The 19,036-nt window shown below is 36.5% G+C and overlaps 1 protein-coding gene across 1 annotated transcript in view; it reads right to left on the bottom strand.

The window, feature by feature from the left end:
- The window catches only part of Rp1 (RP1 axonemal microtubule associated), a 298,773-nt gene that overhangs the window by 131,408 nt on the left and 148,329 nt on the right, over positions 1-19,036 (bottom strand). Inside the window, exons 8-12 of the mRNA XM_045144358.1 lie at positions 12,636-12,714; positions 8,786-8,861; positions 7,715-7,791; positions 7,581-7,612; positions 7,298-7,427 (exon numbers count right to left, since the gene is read on the bottom strand). Of these exons, the coding sequence (XP_045000293.1) occupies positions 7,298-7,427; positions 7,581-7,612; positions 7,715-7,791; positions 8,786-8,861; positions 12,636-12,714 (394 nt within the window). The remainder of the gene's footprint in view (positions 1-7,297; positions 7,428-7,580; positions 7,613-7,714; positions 7,792-8,785; positions 8,862-12,635; positions 12,715-19,036) is intronic.

The following is a 19,036-nucleotide window of genomic DNA, read 5'->3' as shown; positions in this document are numbered from 1 at the left end:
ATTGCGCAAAAATCAGTAACATTTTTATATGCAAAACACAAAAGATACAGAGAAAGAAATTAGCAACCTGTCCCATTTTCAATAGCACCAAATAAAATAAAATAAAATAAAATAAAATAAAATAAAATAAAATAAAATAAAATAAAATAAAATAAAAATACCTTGTAATAACATTAACCAAGGATATGAAAGACATATGTAATGAAAATATAATGAACACTCAGGAAAGAAATTGAGGAGTACTTGAGAAAATGGAAAGACCTCCCAGGATCCTGGATAGGCAGAATTAACATTGTGAAAATGGAACTCTTACTAAAAGCAATATATGGACTTGATGCAATACCAATAAAAATCACATAACTTTTCATCACAGAGATAGAAAAAATGATCTCAAAATTCATATGAAATGGTAGAAGTCCTCGAATATCCAAGCACAGGCTCAGCAAAAGAAACACCGTACCTGATCTAAAACTATATTACAAAGCCTTAGTAACAAAAACAACATGGTACTGGCATAAAAACAGGATCATAGACCAATGGAACAGAATCAAGGACCCAGACTTTGGGTCAAGTAGCTGTAACAACCCATGTAGGGAATAGTCTTTCAAACACTGTTTTCTTTTTAAAAAAAAAATGGCTTACCAATAGTTGGTTTTCATATGACTTTTTCATCTATCATTATAATTAATTCATCTGCCCAACACCCCCTTCTCTCCTTCATATGCCTATTCATAACCTTGCTGAAGCCTTTTCCTCACCCTTTGTTGTCACATATATTCTATTATCCCCCAGCAAAACTTCTACTCCCTAAGGACTTCATTATAGCTTCCTGGCTGTTACATTCATTAAGACTTATTTCTATCCACTAATCTATAAATTTGAAGTTAATATCCATGTATTTCAGGAAAATTCAGGCTTGGATTTCTAGCATGGGTTGCCTCACTCAGTACGATCTTCTCAAGTTTCATCTATTTTCCTACAAATTTCAAAGTTTAATTTTTCATTATAGCTCAAAAAACTTCATTGTGTTTGTATACCATGGCTTCGTTATCCATTTATCAATGACAGCATCTAGGGTGATTCTATTTCCTAGCATTGTCAATAGAGCAACAATAAACATGTCAAAGCACATATCTCTGAAGTAAAGTGCAGGGTCCTTAGAGAACGTGCTTAGGGTTGGTATAGCTGGGTCACAATGTGGTTTCACTTTTAGCTTTTTGAGCTGTATCTACACTGATTTACATCATCTGGTAATCCCACCAATAGTAAACAGTGGTGCCAATTTCCCAACATTCTCAACAGAATTCATTATCATATGAATTTTTGATGGTAACCATTATGACCAGGGGGAGATGGAATTATATAAATCCTTTTAAAAATATTTATTAGGCATTTGTATTTCTTCTTTTCAGAACTCTGTTCAGTTCCATAGCTGATTCTTTTATTAGGTTATTTAACTGACGTTTAATTTTTTGTGTTGTTGTATCTGCAAGGTATTAATCTGTCAGATATATAGCTAGTAGATTTCTTCTTCCATTCTGGAGGATGCTTCTTCCCTTTTCGATCATTTCCTGTGCTTTTTTTTTTTTTTTTTTTTGGTTTTTCGAGGTTCAGGCTGACCTATTCATTATGTAGCTTTAGGGTGGCCTCAAATTTACAGCAATCTCCTACCTCTGCCTCCTGAGTGCTGGGATTAAAGTCATGCACCATCACTTCTTGGCCTTTTAGCTAAGATCAAGTGTAAAGGCATGCACCACCACACCCAGCTTCCTGTGCTTTTCAAAAGCTTTTTAATTTCATTTTTTAATTTTTCAACTTTGTCAACTATTCTTTTTTTTTCATTTTTTTCGTTTATTTATTTGAGAGTGACAGAAAGAGAGAAAGAGGCAGTTAGAGAGAGAGAGAGAGAGAGAGAGAGAGAGAGAGAGAGAGAGAGAGAATGGGCACACCAGGGTCTCCAGCCACTGCAACTGAACTCCAGATGTATGCGCCCCTTGTGCATCTGGCTAATATGGGTCCTGGGGAATCGAGCCTTGAACTGGGGTCCTTAGGCTTCACAGGCAAGCACTTAACTGCTAAGCCATCTCTCCAGCCCAACTTTGTCAACTATTCTTATTTCCTGAGCAACTGGAGTTCTATTCAGAAAATCTTTTCCTGTGCCTACATCTTGTATTGTACACTTTACCTTTTCCTTTTGTGGCTTCAAAATTTGGGTCTTACATCTCAGTGGTAGTTAATCATTTTGGAGGTGAATGTTGTGCAGAATGATAGATAAGAATCTAGCTTCATTTTTCTGCTAGTAGATATCTAGTTTTCCCAACACCATTTGCTAAAGAAAGTGCCTTTTCTACAATGTATGTTTTTGGCATCTTTGTCAAAAATCAGGTGGTATAGTTGCATGAACTGCTATCTAGGTCCTCTATGCAATTATCTTGATCTGTGTGTCTGCTTTTGTGACAACACATGCTGTCTTTATTACTAGGCATTGTAGTATAACTTGAAATCATGTATGTTGATACCTCCAGTAGTATTCTTTTTGCTCAGGATTGTTTTAGGGTCTCTTGTCCTTCCATATAAATTTTTGGATATTTTTAAAACTTATGTAAACAATAGTGTTGGAATTTTGAATGTCATTGTGTTAAATTTGTATATTGCTTTTGGTGTGATGGCCATTCTTACAATGTTAATCTTCCAGTTCATGATCACAGGAGATCCTTCCATCTTCTAGTGTCCTCCTCTTTCTCTCCTTGGTGTTTAAAATTATTTTTATTTATTTATTTGGATGGAGAGAGAGAGATATAGAAAGAATGAATGGATGTACCAGGGACTCTTGCTACTTCAAACAAACTCCACATGCACATGCCACTTTGTTCATCTAGCTTTATGTAATTGAACCCAGGCTGTCTGGCTTTGTAAGCATGTACCTTTTACCACTGAGCCATCCCACCAGCCCATCTTCAGTGTTTCAAAGTTCTCATAGAGGTCTGTCACTTTTTTGTTTAAGGTTACTCAAAGATTAATTCTGAGGCTATTGTGAATGGAACTGTTAACCTGATATCCACCAAAATACTCATAGAGCTTCAGTAAAGTGGAAGGAAACAAACTAAAGTACAAATTTAAATAGTTTTCTTATATATCCATGAGAAATAATAACTAAAAGGTTAATCTTATTCTACATCTGGTAGTATTTGTTTTATAAAACTAGGTATACCTGAGTTTGGTGTATGTATGTTTACAACTATAATGTTTCCTAATGCATTATTCCTTTATAGGTATGATGTGTCATTTGTCTATTCTAATTAATTTTAGTTTCAAGTTTGTCAGACATTATAATTGTGCCTGTTTATTTCGTGGTTCCATTTTCTGGTCATACCTTTTTCCATATGTCCAACCTAAGGTGTCTATTTTCATTGTAAGATGCATTTCTTGTAGAAATAAAACAGATTGATTTAAAATCTAATCTGCTAGTCTGTGTCTTTTGATTGGGGAAACAAGATCATTAATATTCATGGTTATTACTGACACGTGTCAATTAATTCCTATCATTTTGAAGTGTTTGGTACTTTCTTAGTCCTTAATTGTCCAATTAACTATCCTAGAATTACTTTTATTTTTCTTGTAGCTTTTGGACAGGCTTATCCTTCTCTTCATGCTCAAGTATATCTTATAATATACTCTGTAGAGCTGGCTTGGTGGTCATCAATTCCTTTAACCTACTTTTGTCATGGGAAGTATTCTTTCTCCTTCAATTATGACTAATAGTTTTGCTGGTTGGAAATTATTGTCTTCCAGGGCTTGAAATACACCATAAAATTCCTTCTGGCTTTTAAGGTTTCGATGGAAAAGTAAACTGTTATTCTGATGGGCCTATCTTTATTTGTGACTCAGTGTTTTTCTCTTCTACCTCTCAATATTCTTTCTTTTGTCTGTACATTGTGTTATAACTCTATGGGACATGAGGAGTTTCTTTTCTGGCCCTGCCTATTTCTGTTCTGTATGTCTTTTGTACCTAGAATAGCATCTGTTTCCTTAGATTTGCGAACTTTTCTGCTATGATGATATTGAAAATATTCTATACTCCTTTGGCATGGTATTCTTTTCCTTCCATGCCCACAGTTAATACATGTGGTCTTTTCATGGTGTCCCAAAGATTTTGAATGCACATTCATTTTTTAAAAACTTTCATTTACTTATATCCATATGTGTGTTTATGGGCATGCATGTATGCCACTGTAAATACCTGTCCAGCTTTAAGTGGTTGCTGAAGACTTGAACCTGGGCAGTCAGGCTTTGCAAGCAAGAATCTTCAAATGTTGAGTCATTCTCCTAGTCCCCATACACAGCTTTATATTTATCATTTTCCTTGACTGAACATACAAATTTCTCTACCTTGTCTTCAAGCCCTGAGGGCCTATATTCCCCATAACTGATTTTATTGGTGAGGCTTTCCATTGAACCTTTTTTTTTGTTTTTGTTTTTTTGCTTACTGTATTGTTCATCTCCATTTAAGTTTGTTTTTTCTTCAGTAGTTCTATGTCTTGAATTCTATTTTCATCTCTTCCAATGACTTCCTTTTCATTTAATATCAGTTTCTTTTTTATTAAGTAGGAACTTTGTATGGACACATTATACACTGGCACCATCATTTCCCTCTTGCCTGTCCTATTCCACTCAGGGACCACCTCAGTGACATTTCTGGTATTTACCATAGGGTTGTGAGGTATGAGTTATGAAAGCAGCAGTCAGTCATTGCGGTATTGCAAAAAAGGTATCCTCTAGATATTCCCTCTCACCCTATAGCTCTTGCAATCTTTCCATCCCCTCTTCCACAATATTCCTTGAGCTGAGGTGGGTGTGTTTTAAGTCTACTTTGGTGTTGAGCTCTCAGCAACTTCTGGATTTCTGCTTTGGTATATGTTTTATTTTAGTATTATTATTATTATTTTAACAACATATTTCATATGGATATATCATGAGATGATATCTTTTCTTATCTTGTTGGTAGATTTTGGTTGTCTTTGGTTCTTGTTGCATTTATGAAAAATAAAAACAGATTCTCCAAAAGAGAATGAGGTCAGCATAGGCAAAAGGGGATAGTCATTGGCCAAAACTAGTGAGAGGTAAAAACTTTCGCCAAGAACTAGTGGGAGATTCTCGTTAGAGTCCATAATCTTGGTCTCATAGGATTCTGACTTGGTTTACAGTTCCAGCTATGTGTTCTTTTCCATTGAGTGGCTTTCTTAGCCAATCAGTAACTGGGTACATATTGACTATATTAGAATTTAGCTGATTATTTATATTTTTGGAATTATTTCATTTCCTTGTATAAATTTATAATGATTCTTTTAAATTCTGTCTGAAGTTTTATCTCAGTCTCTGTCATCAGGGACCTTCACTCTTGAATTGGTTTCTGGGGCATTTTGTTTTGATTTTTCATATTACTTGTATAATTGTGCTTGTATTTTCACATCACATCATTTGTTGAACTTAAAAAACAGGTCATCTTTATTCTTTCAGTAGAATTTACTGTGTTAAATATGACTAGCTTTTTAGTATCACAGTGCTATTTTTCTATGTGACTGGTTTTCATGGCACCAGTCTTGATGCGTAATCCTCCCCTTTGAGTAGAGTACTGTCTGAACAGCAGTTACTATCTCGGGAAAGACCCACTATGAAAATAGTGATAGATTACTGTAAAGCAATCATCTGTTAAATGCTAATAATTTTATGGAGTAAAGAGACACTGAAAGAATTGAATGCACTAATATACTAGTTATTGATGAAAGTAAATAATGAAGAATGAAAGAAATCTCTCTAGAACAAGTCATAAGTGTTGTGATGATAGATACAGTTAAAGAAAGGAACATGAGTAGAAGGAGGAACTTTAGCAACAAAAGAAAAAAAAAATAAACTCAAGGAAGAATGAGAGAATCTTGGCTAAAGGTAAACTAAAGAGAGAGGTGACACTTTGCTAACAGATAATCTAGAAGAGTACCTTCTCTCAAGAGTCTGAGGCTCAGAGTCCCAGGAAACCAGAACGGACTATGTTCTTTGTGAGAGGAAAATGTGAAAGAAAAGTCAGAGAGAAAAAAGAAAAAGGAAAACCAAACAAACAAGATATACAAACCAGAAACAACATACAAACACACACAAAGGAACAAATAAATAGAGGGTAAGAGTGGAGTGGGGACCCATCTGGACTTCTAAGATGACAATAAATATTGGAAACAGGATAGGTATAGAGAAAAAGAATTTAAAATCTGACTTAACTAATATTTGTCTTTCATCTGGACTTTCTTAGCTCTGGAATAGTATCTTCCTTTTCCATGACTTCCTCTCTTGCTTTGGAAGGGCAGTTCCACTCTTCATTTTGAATCTTAGTCCTATGATCAGGCCAATCCCAAATTCTGTTGCAATTTTCTTCTTCCCTGGAGCCAAGTCTGTGGGTGTGGATATGTCAGTCGTGAGTCCTTGTTACAGAGTTCTCTTGTGGAGTTTGATCCTTTTCTGAGGTATCTCCATAGTTCCTTTCTCCTCAGGTCTGTTACAAGATGGGGAGAGGTTAGTTTCAAGCCCCACCCCCCATAATCTGGTGCTTGTCTGAGCTCTCCTTGGGACCTTTCAACTTCATCTTTGCATTTCCATTATGATCAAGCACTGGAGTCCTTAGGAATTTTGTCTGTGGCCCAAGGATCAGAGTTGTGTGCAGGGTGCACACTAACTTTGCCTTGCATTGTTGCAAGTCACAGACCCTGACCTCCATCCATGTTCCTTTTTATTGCATTACTTTGTTGTGATTGTTTGAGGTCCTTCTTCAACTTCCCTATTTGGAACAGTTTATCAGTTCTTATTTTGTTTTTCTCCTTCACCAGCGCACATTGAGGCTGTTTGTAGTCTGCCATATGGAGTCTTCCAACTCTTTACTCCTCAAATTATTTCACATGACATTTTGAATAAAATAGGTGTTCAATATTTAGGAGAACTGACTTAATTCTCAAATGGCCATGTCATTGAAGACACACACTGCTACTTTTTATATAATTTAATTTCCTAAATTTTATTTTTTAATATTTTACCAAATACAATTTTAATGCTCTCTATTTATGACAATTTTCCCACAAGTAACATGTATCCAATAGTGATCCTTTGTGTTAATGCAGAAAATGAATTATGTAAGTCATTCAAATCACTATTATAAAATGATCTGAAAAACTCAAATTATAAATTAAGCTCTGAGTGTGCATGATCTGTCTCCCTTTTGCTCCACTTATACCCAGCACATTGTCCTCTGATTTACCATATTTATCTGTCTTCTCTCCAACAGCATCTACTCTGCCATCTGGATGCAGACGAACAAACCCTCCAGTCAGCTTGTTATAGAACTGAACCATGTTTCCTTTCATGAACTTCCAGCTCTCGGCAGCCCACTAAAAAGGTAAACAAAACAGAAACCAGATAAAAAAGACATGAAGAAAAAAAATTGCTAATAAATATCCTTTTTAAAAAATTACTGTTTTAATACATAAAATAGCTATTTGAAATTATTTATACTAAGTGCAAGCACAAAGCAAAAATCTTACTATTTCTTTTTTCTTATGTTCTAGTTTCTTCCCTGAGAAGATAAAAGAAAGATAGGAACATTACTATCAGAAGGGTCTTGCTTTCCTCATAAAACATAAGTTTCTTAAAAAAAATGTATGTATTTGACACTCACTCACAGCGAAGATACTATTAGCCCTGGCATATATTTCTCTGACAATTTTACCATCATCTTCCTCTTGATCCAGCCATCTATGGAAAGAAAAAAGTGTCAATACTTTTCAAGTTTTATTTTTCCCCTAACCATTGGCACTTGCCTACCTAAGCCAGAAGCAAGAATGGGAAAAAGCCAATGACACTGAATCTATGAAGATAGAGTATTACAGAGTAGAAAAGGAAATCGTAAAATAAATGTAAGTGGGAGAGAGGAGGGAGAGCTGCCTGAGGGAAGTTAATGAGTTAGCTTGCTAATTGCTAATGTCATAGATTTTTTTTCCATATCCACTACACGAAATATTTTATTTAGTCCTTTGGTCACCAGATACAGTTAAGGCTCTGGTAAATTACTTTATAAATGGCAATTATTGGTTCTCTAAGTAAAGAAAGAGGCAAGAGAGCACTGAAAAAAAAAAAAAAGCAAGTCAGAGCCTATTGCCTATGGTGTAGTGATATCAAAATTGTGTAAAAATGGGCTGGAGAGATGGCTTAGCGGTTAAGCGTTTGCCTAAGGACCCTGGTTCGAGGCTCGATTCTCCAGGACCCACATTAGCCAGATGCACAAGGGGGCGCATGCGTCTGGAGTTCCTTTGCAGTGGCTTGAGGCCCTGGCATGCTGATTCTCTATCTATCTATCTGCCGCTTTCTCTCTCTGCCTGTCGTTCTCAAATAAATAAAAACCAAAAAAAATGTGTAAAAATGCAGTTACTTTTTAGAAGCTAATTTGGGACCTCATCAAAAAGTTTTCATTTTAGAAGACCCCTACTGCCCTACTAATATGTAGAGAAAAATCATGTTTTTAAGATCATCATTATTGAACAACAAATGTTTAATTTATATCATCATAGTTGATGACAACCATAATTGAAAATATCTTTCTCTAGAAAAAATGGCACCTAAGATTAATATTCATAGGTTATATAATACAGCATAAATGACTAGGACTATGTGAATAAGATATCTAGTCCTCCAAAATACATGAACTTGAAACTGACCAATATGAATTTAACTTAATCAATGTAAAACAGACCTATGACAGAAGAAGGCATACTCGTGGTTTGTTGTGGGATCCTTGACCACAATATCATCAAGAAACCAGCCATTCCCTAAATACAAATTAAAGAATACATTGTAAATATATGTGGTTGAGGAACTAATTCATAATTTGATAAATAAGTTTCATTTCCAAATATGTTTAGTACAATATAAATCTTTAAACTTCAAAAAACAGCTTGTAACCAAACTCAAAGAAGCATTTAAACATATTTCTTATATATAAAATAAAAGTATAGCACAATTGTATGATTTCATACTTGTGATACTTTATTTCAATATGATTTTCAAATTCAATTAAAGTTGCTTTTAATTTCATTGACTAAAATCCTAACTTCATCCAAGGTATATATATCTGATGAGTTAATACTTTCTATTTTCAGAAAATTACTGATGTTCCAAATTGGACTAGTCTGTCAAAACAAAATATACATGTGTGGATATGACAAAAAGAAATATATATTTACAAATCCTACCCAAACACACAGATAGGAAAAATCTGGAATCTGTGAATGGTGGACTCTCTTTTAAAAAAAAAATAGATTTTATTAGGAACTTTAAAATACAAACATTGCAGAGGGATTGTGTTCCCATTTGTTTATCCTCCCATGTACCCTGGATTCTCCTTTTAAATATTTAATTTATATTCATATAAAAACAGGGAGTTAAAATACAATTTCATTTGATTTATTCACAAAACAATGTTAAAGTTAGTAGTAGGGGTTTTATCTATGCAAAGATCCAACTCAAAATAAATCTGCCCACAACTAAAAATCCTTAACTTGATAAGTTAATTCTGATCATCTTTAGGACAAAACTTTTAGACTCCTCACCCCTTTTTACCACTTCTGTCTCTTCCCCAATTCTTCTCTCTTCTGTAACACATGTATCCTTTTGCCCGTCCCTCCCCCATCTTCTCAGTCAACACTGTATTCACTTTTGGTTATGGGTCTATCATTTTAGGATTAATTGCCATTTCCCCCCTATATGCACATGTTTATAGATATTACATGTAACACCTGCATATCAGAGAGAACATGCAGTTTAGTCTTCCTGACTCTGTGTCACTTAATATGATTCTTTCCAAATTCACCCATTTGCCTGTGAGTTTCGTAATTTAATTTTTCCTTTTTGCTGAAGAGAATTCCAGTATGTATATGTGTCATATTTTAATTATCCACTCATCTGTCAATGGGCATTTTGGTGGATCCAATTGTTACATATGGTAAACAGAGCACCAAAAAAGCATGGATGTGCAAGTATCTCTGTAGCAGTTACCCAGGAATGATGTGACTAGATTGTATGGGAATCCTCTTTCTAATTTTTGAGATACTTCCATACTGGAATTTTATAACAGACTTAAAGGGATGGTGAGAACTTTGCTTTCTATTATTTTTGAAGCCAATACAGAAAATAAGGCAGAAAAATTAGCACTGTAACATTATATTAGATTGAAATTACAGTTCTGATTTTCATTGCCTCAAAATTATAGAGAGAAGGCTGGAGAGATGGCTTAGTGGATAAAGTACTCTCCTGCAAAGCCAAAGGACCCAGGTTCAATTCCCCAATACCCACATAAGTCAGGTGCACATACATATGGGGTTTGTCTGCAGTGGCTGGAGGTTCTGTTGTGCCCATTCTCTCTCTCTCTCTCTCTCTCTCTCTCTCTCTCTCTCTATTTGATACTTTCTCCCCTCTCAAATAAATAAAATATTTTTAAACCTATAGAGAGAACTGAAATTACCAAAGTGACTATTTGTTTTTACTTTCTTTTAATTAAATTTTGTAATTTTTAAAATTGGTCAAAGAACATGGCCCTTTGGGGGAAATAGATTTAGTTATTGTCTTTTAATTTTACAAATAGAAGTATATTTATCTCACAATTTTGGAAACCAAAAATTCAAGTAGCATGTCTCTCTGTGGTATCACACCCAGATATTTGAGGGTTGGGCTTCATATGTTATAAAAATGTTTCATGAAGCTTTCAAGAGAATGAGCCACTCTGTCTCCACAGCTCAGAAAATTGAGGTAGTAATTGAGGGCCTGCTTGCTTTCCAAAATTTGACAGATATGACCAATTCCTGTATAATGTTCCTTTCACTTTTTTGACTAAGAGAAATTAATCTGTTTGGTTGCAATAATATTTATTAAATAAAGACTCATTAGTATGAGAATTTCATTGAATCATAAATGTTATGAAAAGAAATCTACCTTCTATTTTTAACACTTGTAACCTTGAATTTTGCTCTATCATATACAATAATAACTGAACCCATTTGAATTTTTATTTATACATATTAAAATTATATCATTTTTGCAGGGCGTTGTGGTTCATGCCTTTAATCCCAGCACTTGGGAGGCAGAGGTAGAAGAATCGCTGTGAGTTTGAGGCCACCCTGAGACTACATAGTGAATTCCAGGTCAGCCTGAGCTAGAGTGAGACCCTTCCTTGAAAAATTAAAAAAAAAATTATATCATTTTTGGAACCTTTATTTTCAATACTACTAGATCTAAAAAGCTTACCCTAAAGTCCTCTGGCTCCTGCAGGAGTGTTGCATTACTTGAATTAATATTTAATATGGAATCCAGATCACAGCTTAAATTAGCTATCAACTAACAAAACACAATATGTAAATGTTTTTTGTCTGTTGAAATATAAATGAATGTTGTCCAACAGAGGAGATGATTTCAAAGCATACTTTTACTGTTATAAAAAATAGCCATTTCACTTACTTTGTCAATTCTTTATGATTTTTTGCTGAACCAACTTTGTTAATCACCTATCTTCTCATTAATTATGTAAACACATGCTCACTATATGTTTGTATGAGGCTTTCATCCCAACCTGAAAATTTTACTTTGACATGTCAGTAAGGAAATTTATTATTTTGTTTTGTGCTTTTCACTTTTTATCCTTTTTTTTTTTTTGCTTTGCTTTTCTAGTATGTGCCCTTAAGTAATCTGCCTGTTTCAAATGGCACTTACTTATCTTATTCCTGATTTACCCAGTAATAGGAAATGTATTCATTAGAAATATCTAGATAGTCTCACAGAGTTGACTGAAAAATTGGGAAGACACATGAATAAAATGGTCGCAGGAAACAAAGTTGAGCCCCATTGCCAAGACAGGTATCTCAACATGCCATTGTTGGACACTCAGAGGCATCTCAAGGAATTTCACCACTAGCAGATACCACAGCTGCCTCTATCATTAGTATGCCACCACAATATGTAGCTTAAATACCTTATTATTAATAACATTTCTATGATGGTTTGGATCAGATGAACTCCAAAACACATGTAGTGAATACTTGGTAACCAGCTAGTGGCAACTTGGAGGTAGAGCCTTGCTGCAGGAAGTGTGTTGCTGGGGTGGACCTTGAGTTTTATAAGCCTAGCTTGTCAATATTAGTCTAGCTCACTCTGCTGCTGCTGTTTTCTACTTGCTGTGGCAGAGGTGATGTCTAGCCTTTGCTCATGCCATGCTGTCCCCTACCATCATGGAGCTTCTCCTCAAGACTGAAGCCAAAATAAAAGCTTTCCTCTCATCAGTTGCTTTGGTGTTTTGTCCCAGCAATGGGAAGGTGACTACAACACATTCTGAAAACCTTAGGCTCAGCCTACAGATCCATATAACCAAGTTTATGTCATGTGGATGAAAAATATCTCAATTTATAAGGATATCTATGTACAATATGTTTAAATTAGATAGCCAATGCTTTAAGATCAGTTTTCTACAAGTTTTATTCAGATAATATACTAGGCTTATAAGAGTTTCATATAATAGAGTAGGATCTGGACTTCATTATTTCTCTGATTGACCTTACCTGGGCCAAGTCCATCATGGCCTATCACAATCTTGCACAACTCTCCAAGGTGTACAGCTTCCAGGAAGAAGGTATCAGTCTATAACCAATGAAAAACATCATAATTAAGTATACAGAATAGTCTACTCTGACTTCTACCAAGAATATAAATGTAAATTAAGATGTCGCAAAAATTGATTGCGAAAAGATGTAGGTTCATGAAGCAAATATACAAATCTGTCTACATTAAGAAAATAGAAGCAAAACAAAAATAGAACGCCTACACTGTAAGCCTTAGTAACTCGCACCATAGGCTGTAGCAGCCTGCCTCAGACCACCAAGGTCATAGGAGGCTGATACCATACTCTGTTACCCCCACCTAAGGAATTACACAAGTGCTGACCTCCAAGGTCACAGGAGACTGATACCACACTCTGCTACTCCCACCCAAGGACCTGCGCAAACGCTGACCACCAAGGTCATAAACTAATTGGCTTAGAAACTATGGGGTGGCACCAACTGACTGGCTAACACCCTGCGGGGCTCCTAATATTAGAAAATGATTGGTCTAAGGCACAGGCTTTGTTAGAAACCCTATAAAAACTGTCCTGTTCCTGCATTCAGGGCTCTGCAGTCCTCTACCCCTGTGCGGTGTACGACTGTGGGCCCCAGCGCGCTTGGAATAAAATCCTCTTGCAGTTTGCATCAAGACCGCTTCTCGTGAGTGAGTGATTTGGGGTGTCGCCTTATCCGGGCAGAGCGTGGGGACCCCCTGTGGGGGATTTTTCCTACAGAACAAGTAAGTTTTCAAATATATAATGATTCCTTTATTATAAATATGTATCTCAACATGCCATTGGCTTTCATAATGGCTTATGAAAGCGTATTTTTGTGGCCTTTCTACAGTTATATTTTTAAGTAATTACATGAAAAATGGAAGAGTAAGAAAGTGCTATACGACTGTGTTCATTTCAAGAAAAAAATCACAATTATCCATACTGGGATGGGAAATTTTAGCAATAATTATGACTAATTTTCAAATTTAATGCTTTTACAGTAACACTAAGGTACTGGTGCAAAATATCAGAAACTTCTAAGATTTATATGATATTAGAAATTTGTTGCCATGTCTACAAATATCCCACCCTGAACATGCCCAGTCTTGCCTCATCTCAGAAGCTAAGCAGGGTCAGGTCTGGCTAGGAGATGCATGAGAAAAACATGTTACCAAAGAAATTATTCTTATTCTCAAATGGTTTATATAATCAGAATATGCATAAAAGTGATGATCACAGAATACTTTTGATAAAACTCAGGCAAGAGTGTGAATTCCTATAATACAAAATATTGGGTTGGTAAAGTGAGATCATGAGTTCAATACCAGTGTGGGCCATATAATGAGACCTTCTCTCAAAAGAAAATTAGCAAAATTTTGTGATAATACTGTAGGTTTCAGTGTAAGAAATAACACATGATGTAGTTCAAAAATAACCATGAAGGGTTCTGGTTTAGATGGAAGAACAGGAGTTATGCCAAAGAAACCTTGGGAAAATGAGGTAAGATATCAGGTGCAGGCACAAGTGGAGATCTGCTTCTCCGCAACACCTGGAGAATTAAGTTGAGCAAGTGGTGAACTCCTAATCCCCACACTGGAGTATGAGCTCAGGGCAACAGGGAACTGTTTGATCCACACACTTAGTATGTTCTCTGGCCAAGAAGGAAGCTTCCGGAGCTGCAAACATACTATGTTAGGGCAGGGCAAGTAGGGAACTGTCAGATCCCCACACTGGGTGTATTAGGGCCAGGCAAGAAGGAGGGAACTACCAGATTCTCACAATCACTGCGTTCTGGGCAGGCAAGCAGGGAACTGCCTGTAGACACACTTGGCATGGTTGGGCAGGGCAAGCAGGGAACTGATGAATCCCCACACTCCACATGACGCACAAAAGCACTAAGCACATTCGGGTATCATACAAAAGTGGGGGTCTGCCTGATCCACACAGTCTGCAGGTTTGGGCAGACCCACAAGCGGGGATCTGTCTGCTATAACTCAGCCCATATCACCCCCACAAATGTGTGATACAGGTGGGGTGGGCTCCACAATCACTGTGATTGAGGTAGAGCCTAGATAGCAGTATCCCAGCCATCTCTCCCAGGCTTCCTGCCTGCCACAAGTAGCTACAGCCAATTCTACCAACAAGGACCAGGAAGTGAGCAGCATGGGGAAAACAGAACACTGCTTGGTCAATTTGTTGACCAGGACTTCCAGAGTCTTGCCTGGAATCAAGAAAGTCTGCACACAAAGAGGTCACAGTTCAAACTTAAGTGTGCCCAGCCAAAACCTGAACTTATAATGCTATCCCATATCCATCTTGACCAAACCTAAACAGGGAAGTCAATGCAAATTCCACAAGAGGTACTAATTTGTTCATTCTTAGCAAAACAAAACAACCAATCCCAATGCAAAAAAGTAAAGCAAGACACCAAGCCAAGAACTCCTTACCCAGAACAACTAGTCCCATAATGAAACCTCCCTCCAGTGTGAACATAGAGGAAACCCAGCCATAGAGTCCCAAAATGAAACTACAATAGGCATATTAAACAAAGTTAATGAGACCATGATCAAAAGGCTGGAGGAATTAGAAGAGAATCAATATAAACTGCTCACAAAAGAATTTAAAGCATGTCTGAATAAAGATAATCAACAAAAAAGAATTTAAAACTGAACTCAAAACATGGCTGAAAGAAATGGAAGCAATTTAACAGAAAGAACTCGATAAAAACCTCAATAATATCTAAGAGAATCAAAAGGAACTTAATAGAATGATAAAGGAAATTGAGGAGAATAAACAAAAAAAAAAGCAAAATGAACTGAATGGGAAGTGGAATGTAGTCAATGAGGATATAATCAAGCATAGGAATGAATTCCAAGAAACAATAAGCAACTCAAATCAAGAAATGAATTTAGAATTCAATAGAGATGGAGAAGCGGAAAAAAACACAATAGAAAACAAAATGAAATAACTCTTTTAAAAGGCTCCCAGGAAAGCCTCAGCAGCAGAATAGACCATGTGGAGGACAGACTATTAGAACTCAAGGACAAGACAGAGGAAATAGACTGGTACTCCGAAAACAATGAAAGTTTAAAAAAAAAAAAGTGTAGCAAGAATATCATAGAAATTTGGGATACCTTAAAAAGACCAAACATTTGGGTCATGAACATACAAAAAGGGGGAAAAATACAGGCAAAAGGCATAGAAAAAATGTTCAACAAAATTATAGAATAAAATCTCCCTAACCTTACCAAAAAAAAAAATGGCCCATCAAAGTAGAAGAGGCACTCAGAACAGACATAACCAGAAAAGAAATTCCCCATGTCACATTAGAGTTCAAACTCTCAACACTGAAAACAAAGCAAGAATACTAAAAGCTGCAAGAGAAAAGCAGTTCAGTAGATACAAAGGCAAACTCATCAGAATTACCTCTGATTAGTCAAGAGTAAAAGCCAGAAGTGTTAGGAATGTAGCATTTCAAATTCTAAAAGAACATGGCTGTCAACCCAAACAACTATACACAGGAAAATTATCCTTCATAAAAAAGGTGAATGTGCCAGGCATGGTGGCACACATCTTTAATCCTACCACTTGGGAGGCAGAGGTAGGAGGATCACCATGAGGCCACCCTGAGACTATATAGTGAGTTCCAGGTCAGCCAGAGCTAGAGTGAAACCCTACCTTGAAAAGCAAAAAATAAAATAAAATAAAATAAATAAATAAACGGTGAATGAAAAACTTTTTTTTAAATAACCACCTATACAATTATATGAGCACTACACCAATCCTTTAGAGCATAGAAAACTCCACACTTGGGAGATGAACAAACATACTCATGAGACTATAGGAGGGAAAATGTAACAAATGTAGAACAGGCCAGGCATGATGGGACACACCTTTAATCCCAGCATTTGGTAGTCTGAGGTAGGAGGATCACTGTGACATTGAGATAAACCTGAGACAAAATAGTAATTCCAGATCAGCCTGGGCTACAGCAAGATCCTACTTTGGAAAAAAAAATAGTATAACAGACATGAAAACATATAACGATCAAGAAAATAATAAACTGCACAAAGCAGTTTCAACTTGACAGGGATTAACGCACACCTCACAGTTAAAATTTGAAACACCAATGGACTCAACTTCCTTAATCAAAAGACACAGGCAAAAAAAAAAAAAAAACCACAGGCTAAAAACCTGGATCAGAATCATGAACCCATCTATTTGCTGACAAGAATTTGAGGGAAATGTGGAACACAAAATAGTCCATCATGATTAAAACACTGGAGAACCTAGAGATGAAGGGATCACATATCAACATAATAAAGGCAATTTATACCAGAACTAAAGCCCATATTTTACTAATTGGGGGAAAACTTAAATCATTTCCATTAAGGTCTAGAATTAGGCAGGGGTATCCACTCACCACTGCTTTTCAACATAGTGCTTGAAGCCCTAGCTCAAGCAGTAAGATAAAGAAAGAAATAAAAGGGATACAAATTGGAAGGAAGAAGTCAAGTAGTCCTATTCACAGATGATATGATTCTATACATAAAAGAACCATAAACTTCAACCAAGAAGATGGAATGACCTTGTATTCTCATGGATCAGAATAATTAATATATTTTAAATGACCATCCTCCAAAAGCAATATACAGATTTAATGCAATTCCAAACAATATTCAGCAGCATTCTTTAGAGCTACAACAAGAAAAGTCTCAAAATTCATATGAAAGTACAAATGTCCTTGGATAGCCAAAAATGTCCTCAGCAAAAGAAACACCTCTGGCAGTATCATCATACCTGATTTCGGTATACACTATTAAGCCATAGTGAGAAACACAACATGGTTCTGGCACAAAAACAGGCATATAGATAAATGGAATAGAATAGAAGATTCAGGTATAAATTCTAGTAACTAACTACACCTACCTGATCTTTGACAAAAGGGCCAAAATCATTCAGTGGAGAAAAGACAGCATCTTCAACAAATGGTGCTGAAGAAACTGTATATCCATATGTAGAAGAATGAACTTGGACCCTCTCCTCCCACCTTGCACAAAAATCAACTCCAGAACTGGAGAGATGGCTTAATGGTTAGGCGCTTGCCTGTGAAGCCTAAGGATCCCAGTTCAAGGCTTGATTCCCCAGGACCCACGTTAGCCAAATGCAAAAGGGGGCGCATGCATCTGGAGTTCGTTTGCAGCAGCTGGAGGCCCTGGCGTGACCATTCTCTCTCTCTATCTCTGCCTCTTTCTCTCTCTGTCTGTCTCTAAAATAAACAAAATAACAACAAATTTTTTTTTTAAAAAATCAACCCCAAATGGAGCAAGGACCTCAATGTAAGACCAGAAACTCTATAAAATGACTACAAGAAAAAATTAGGGACACCACCCTTAGTGAATAAGCAAGACATCCTGCATCTTTCAAGATTGATTAGGGCAAAAGGTACACATCTGTGCAATAGTGACACACAGCCTATGCGGATAATCAACTGCTCTCAGGTTGGACATGAGACATTCTCAGTGGAAGAAAACTCATACCTAATACTGGGAAACAAGTCAGAATCCCATGGATAGACAACTCAGACTCCAGAGAGAGCCTCCTTCATTCTGGCTAAGAAGAATGGGCACACACATCAAAAATAACTCTCAAATAACTATGCTTATCCTCTTTGATCCAAGTTGCCTTCACTTTTGGTTGGAGAATCTGTTTATCTTACAGATGTAACAGACTACTGAGGAGTTCCATGATACTTCAATACAAGGAAAGAGAACTGCCTGCCTACCATCAGGTGGCTCTTCTTTCTTCTCTCTCTACTACATCTGCTGGGGCCCAGGAATCATTGCACAGGAAGCCTTTGGAATCCCGTGGTTTGAAGGGATGTTCCTCAATACATTCAGGAGTTTATTAAAGTTTGTAACTTCAATCTCCAGCCACCAGGCTGGAGGTACTGTCACTGTGGATGGATCCTAGAGTCCAGCCCTAAAGTGTGTTTGGGTAATTCCACGCTGAAGATATGCAAACTGCTTGAGCTTAATCTGAAGTTCCTGAGTGTGCTTGCATGAATGTTGCTGGTGGTTTTTCTCTCTCTGCATGGACCTGTGAAAGGGGTCCAACTTCTTCTGCCATTATGGAACTTCCTGTCTATTTGTAAGCTTCAACAAATCCCTTCTTCCCCTAAACTGTTCCTGGCCTGGAAGTTCATCTCAGCAGCTGAAGCTGTCTACTGCAGACCCCAAAGTGAATACCAATAACCCCATGGAGGAGGGCCATAAGTGGAATGGGGGCATGGGAAAGGGGATATGAAGATAACCTTTTAAAAGATAAAATTTAATTTATAAAAGTAATGAGCTGGACATGGTGGTG

The sequence above is a fragment of the Jaculus jaculus genome, chromosome 2 (genome assembly GCF_020740685.1).
Source record: "Jaculus jaculus isolate mJacJac1 chromosome 2, mJacJac1.mat.Y.cur, whole genome shotgun sequence".
NCBI classification, from domain to species: domain Eukaryota; kingdom Metazoa; phylum Chordata; class Mammalia; order Rodentia; family Dipodidae; genus Jaculus; species Jaculus jaculus.
Note: the sequence above shows the minus strand (reverse complement) of the source record. Positions and strands in the feature narration are given on the sequence as shown.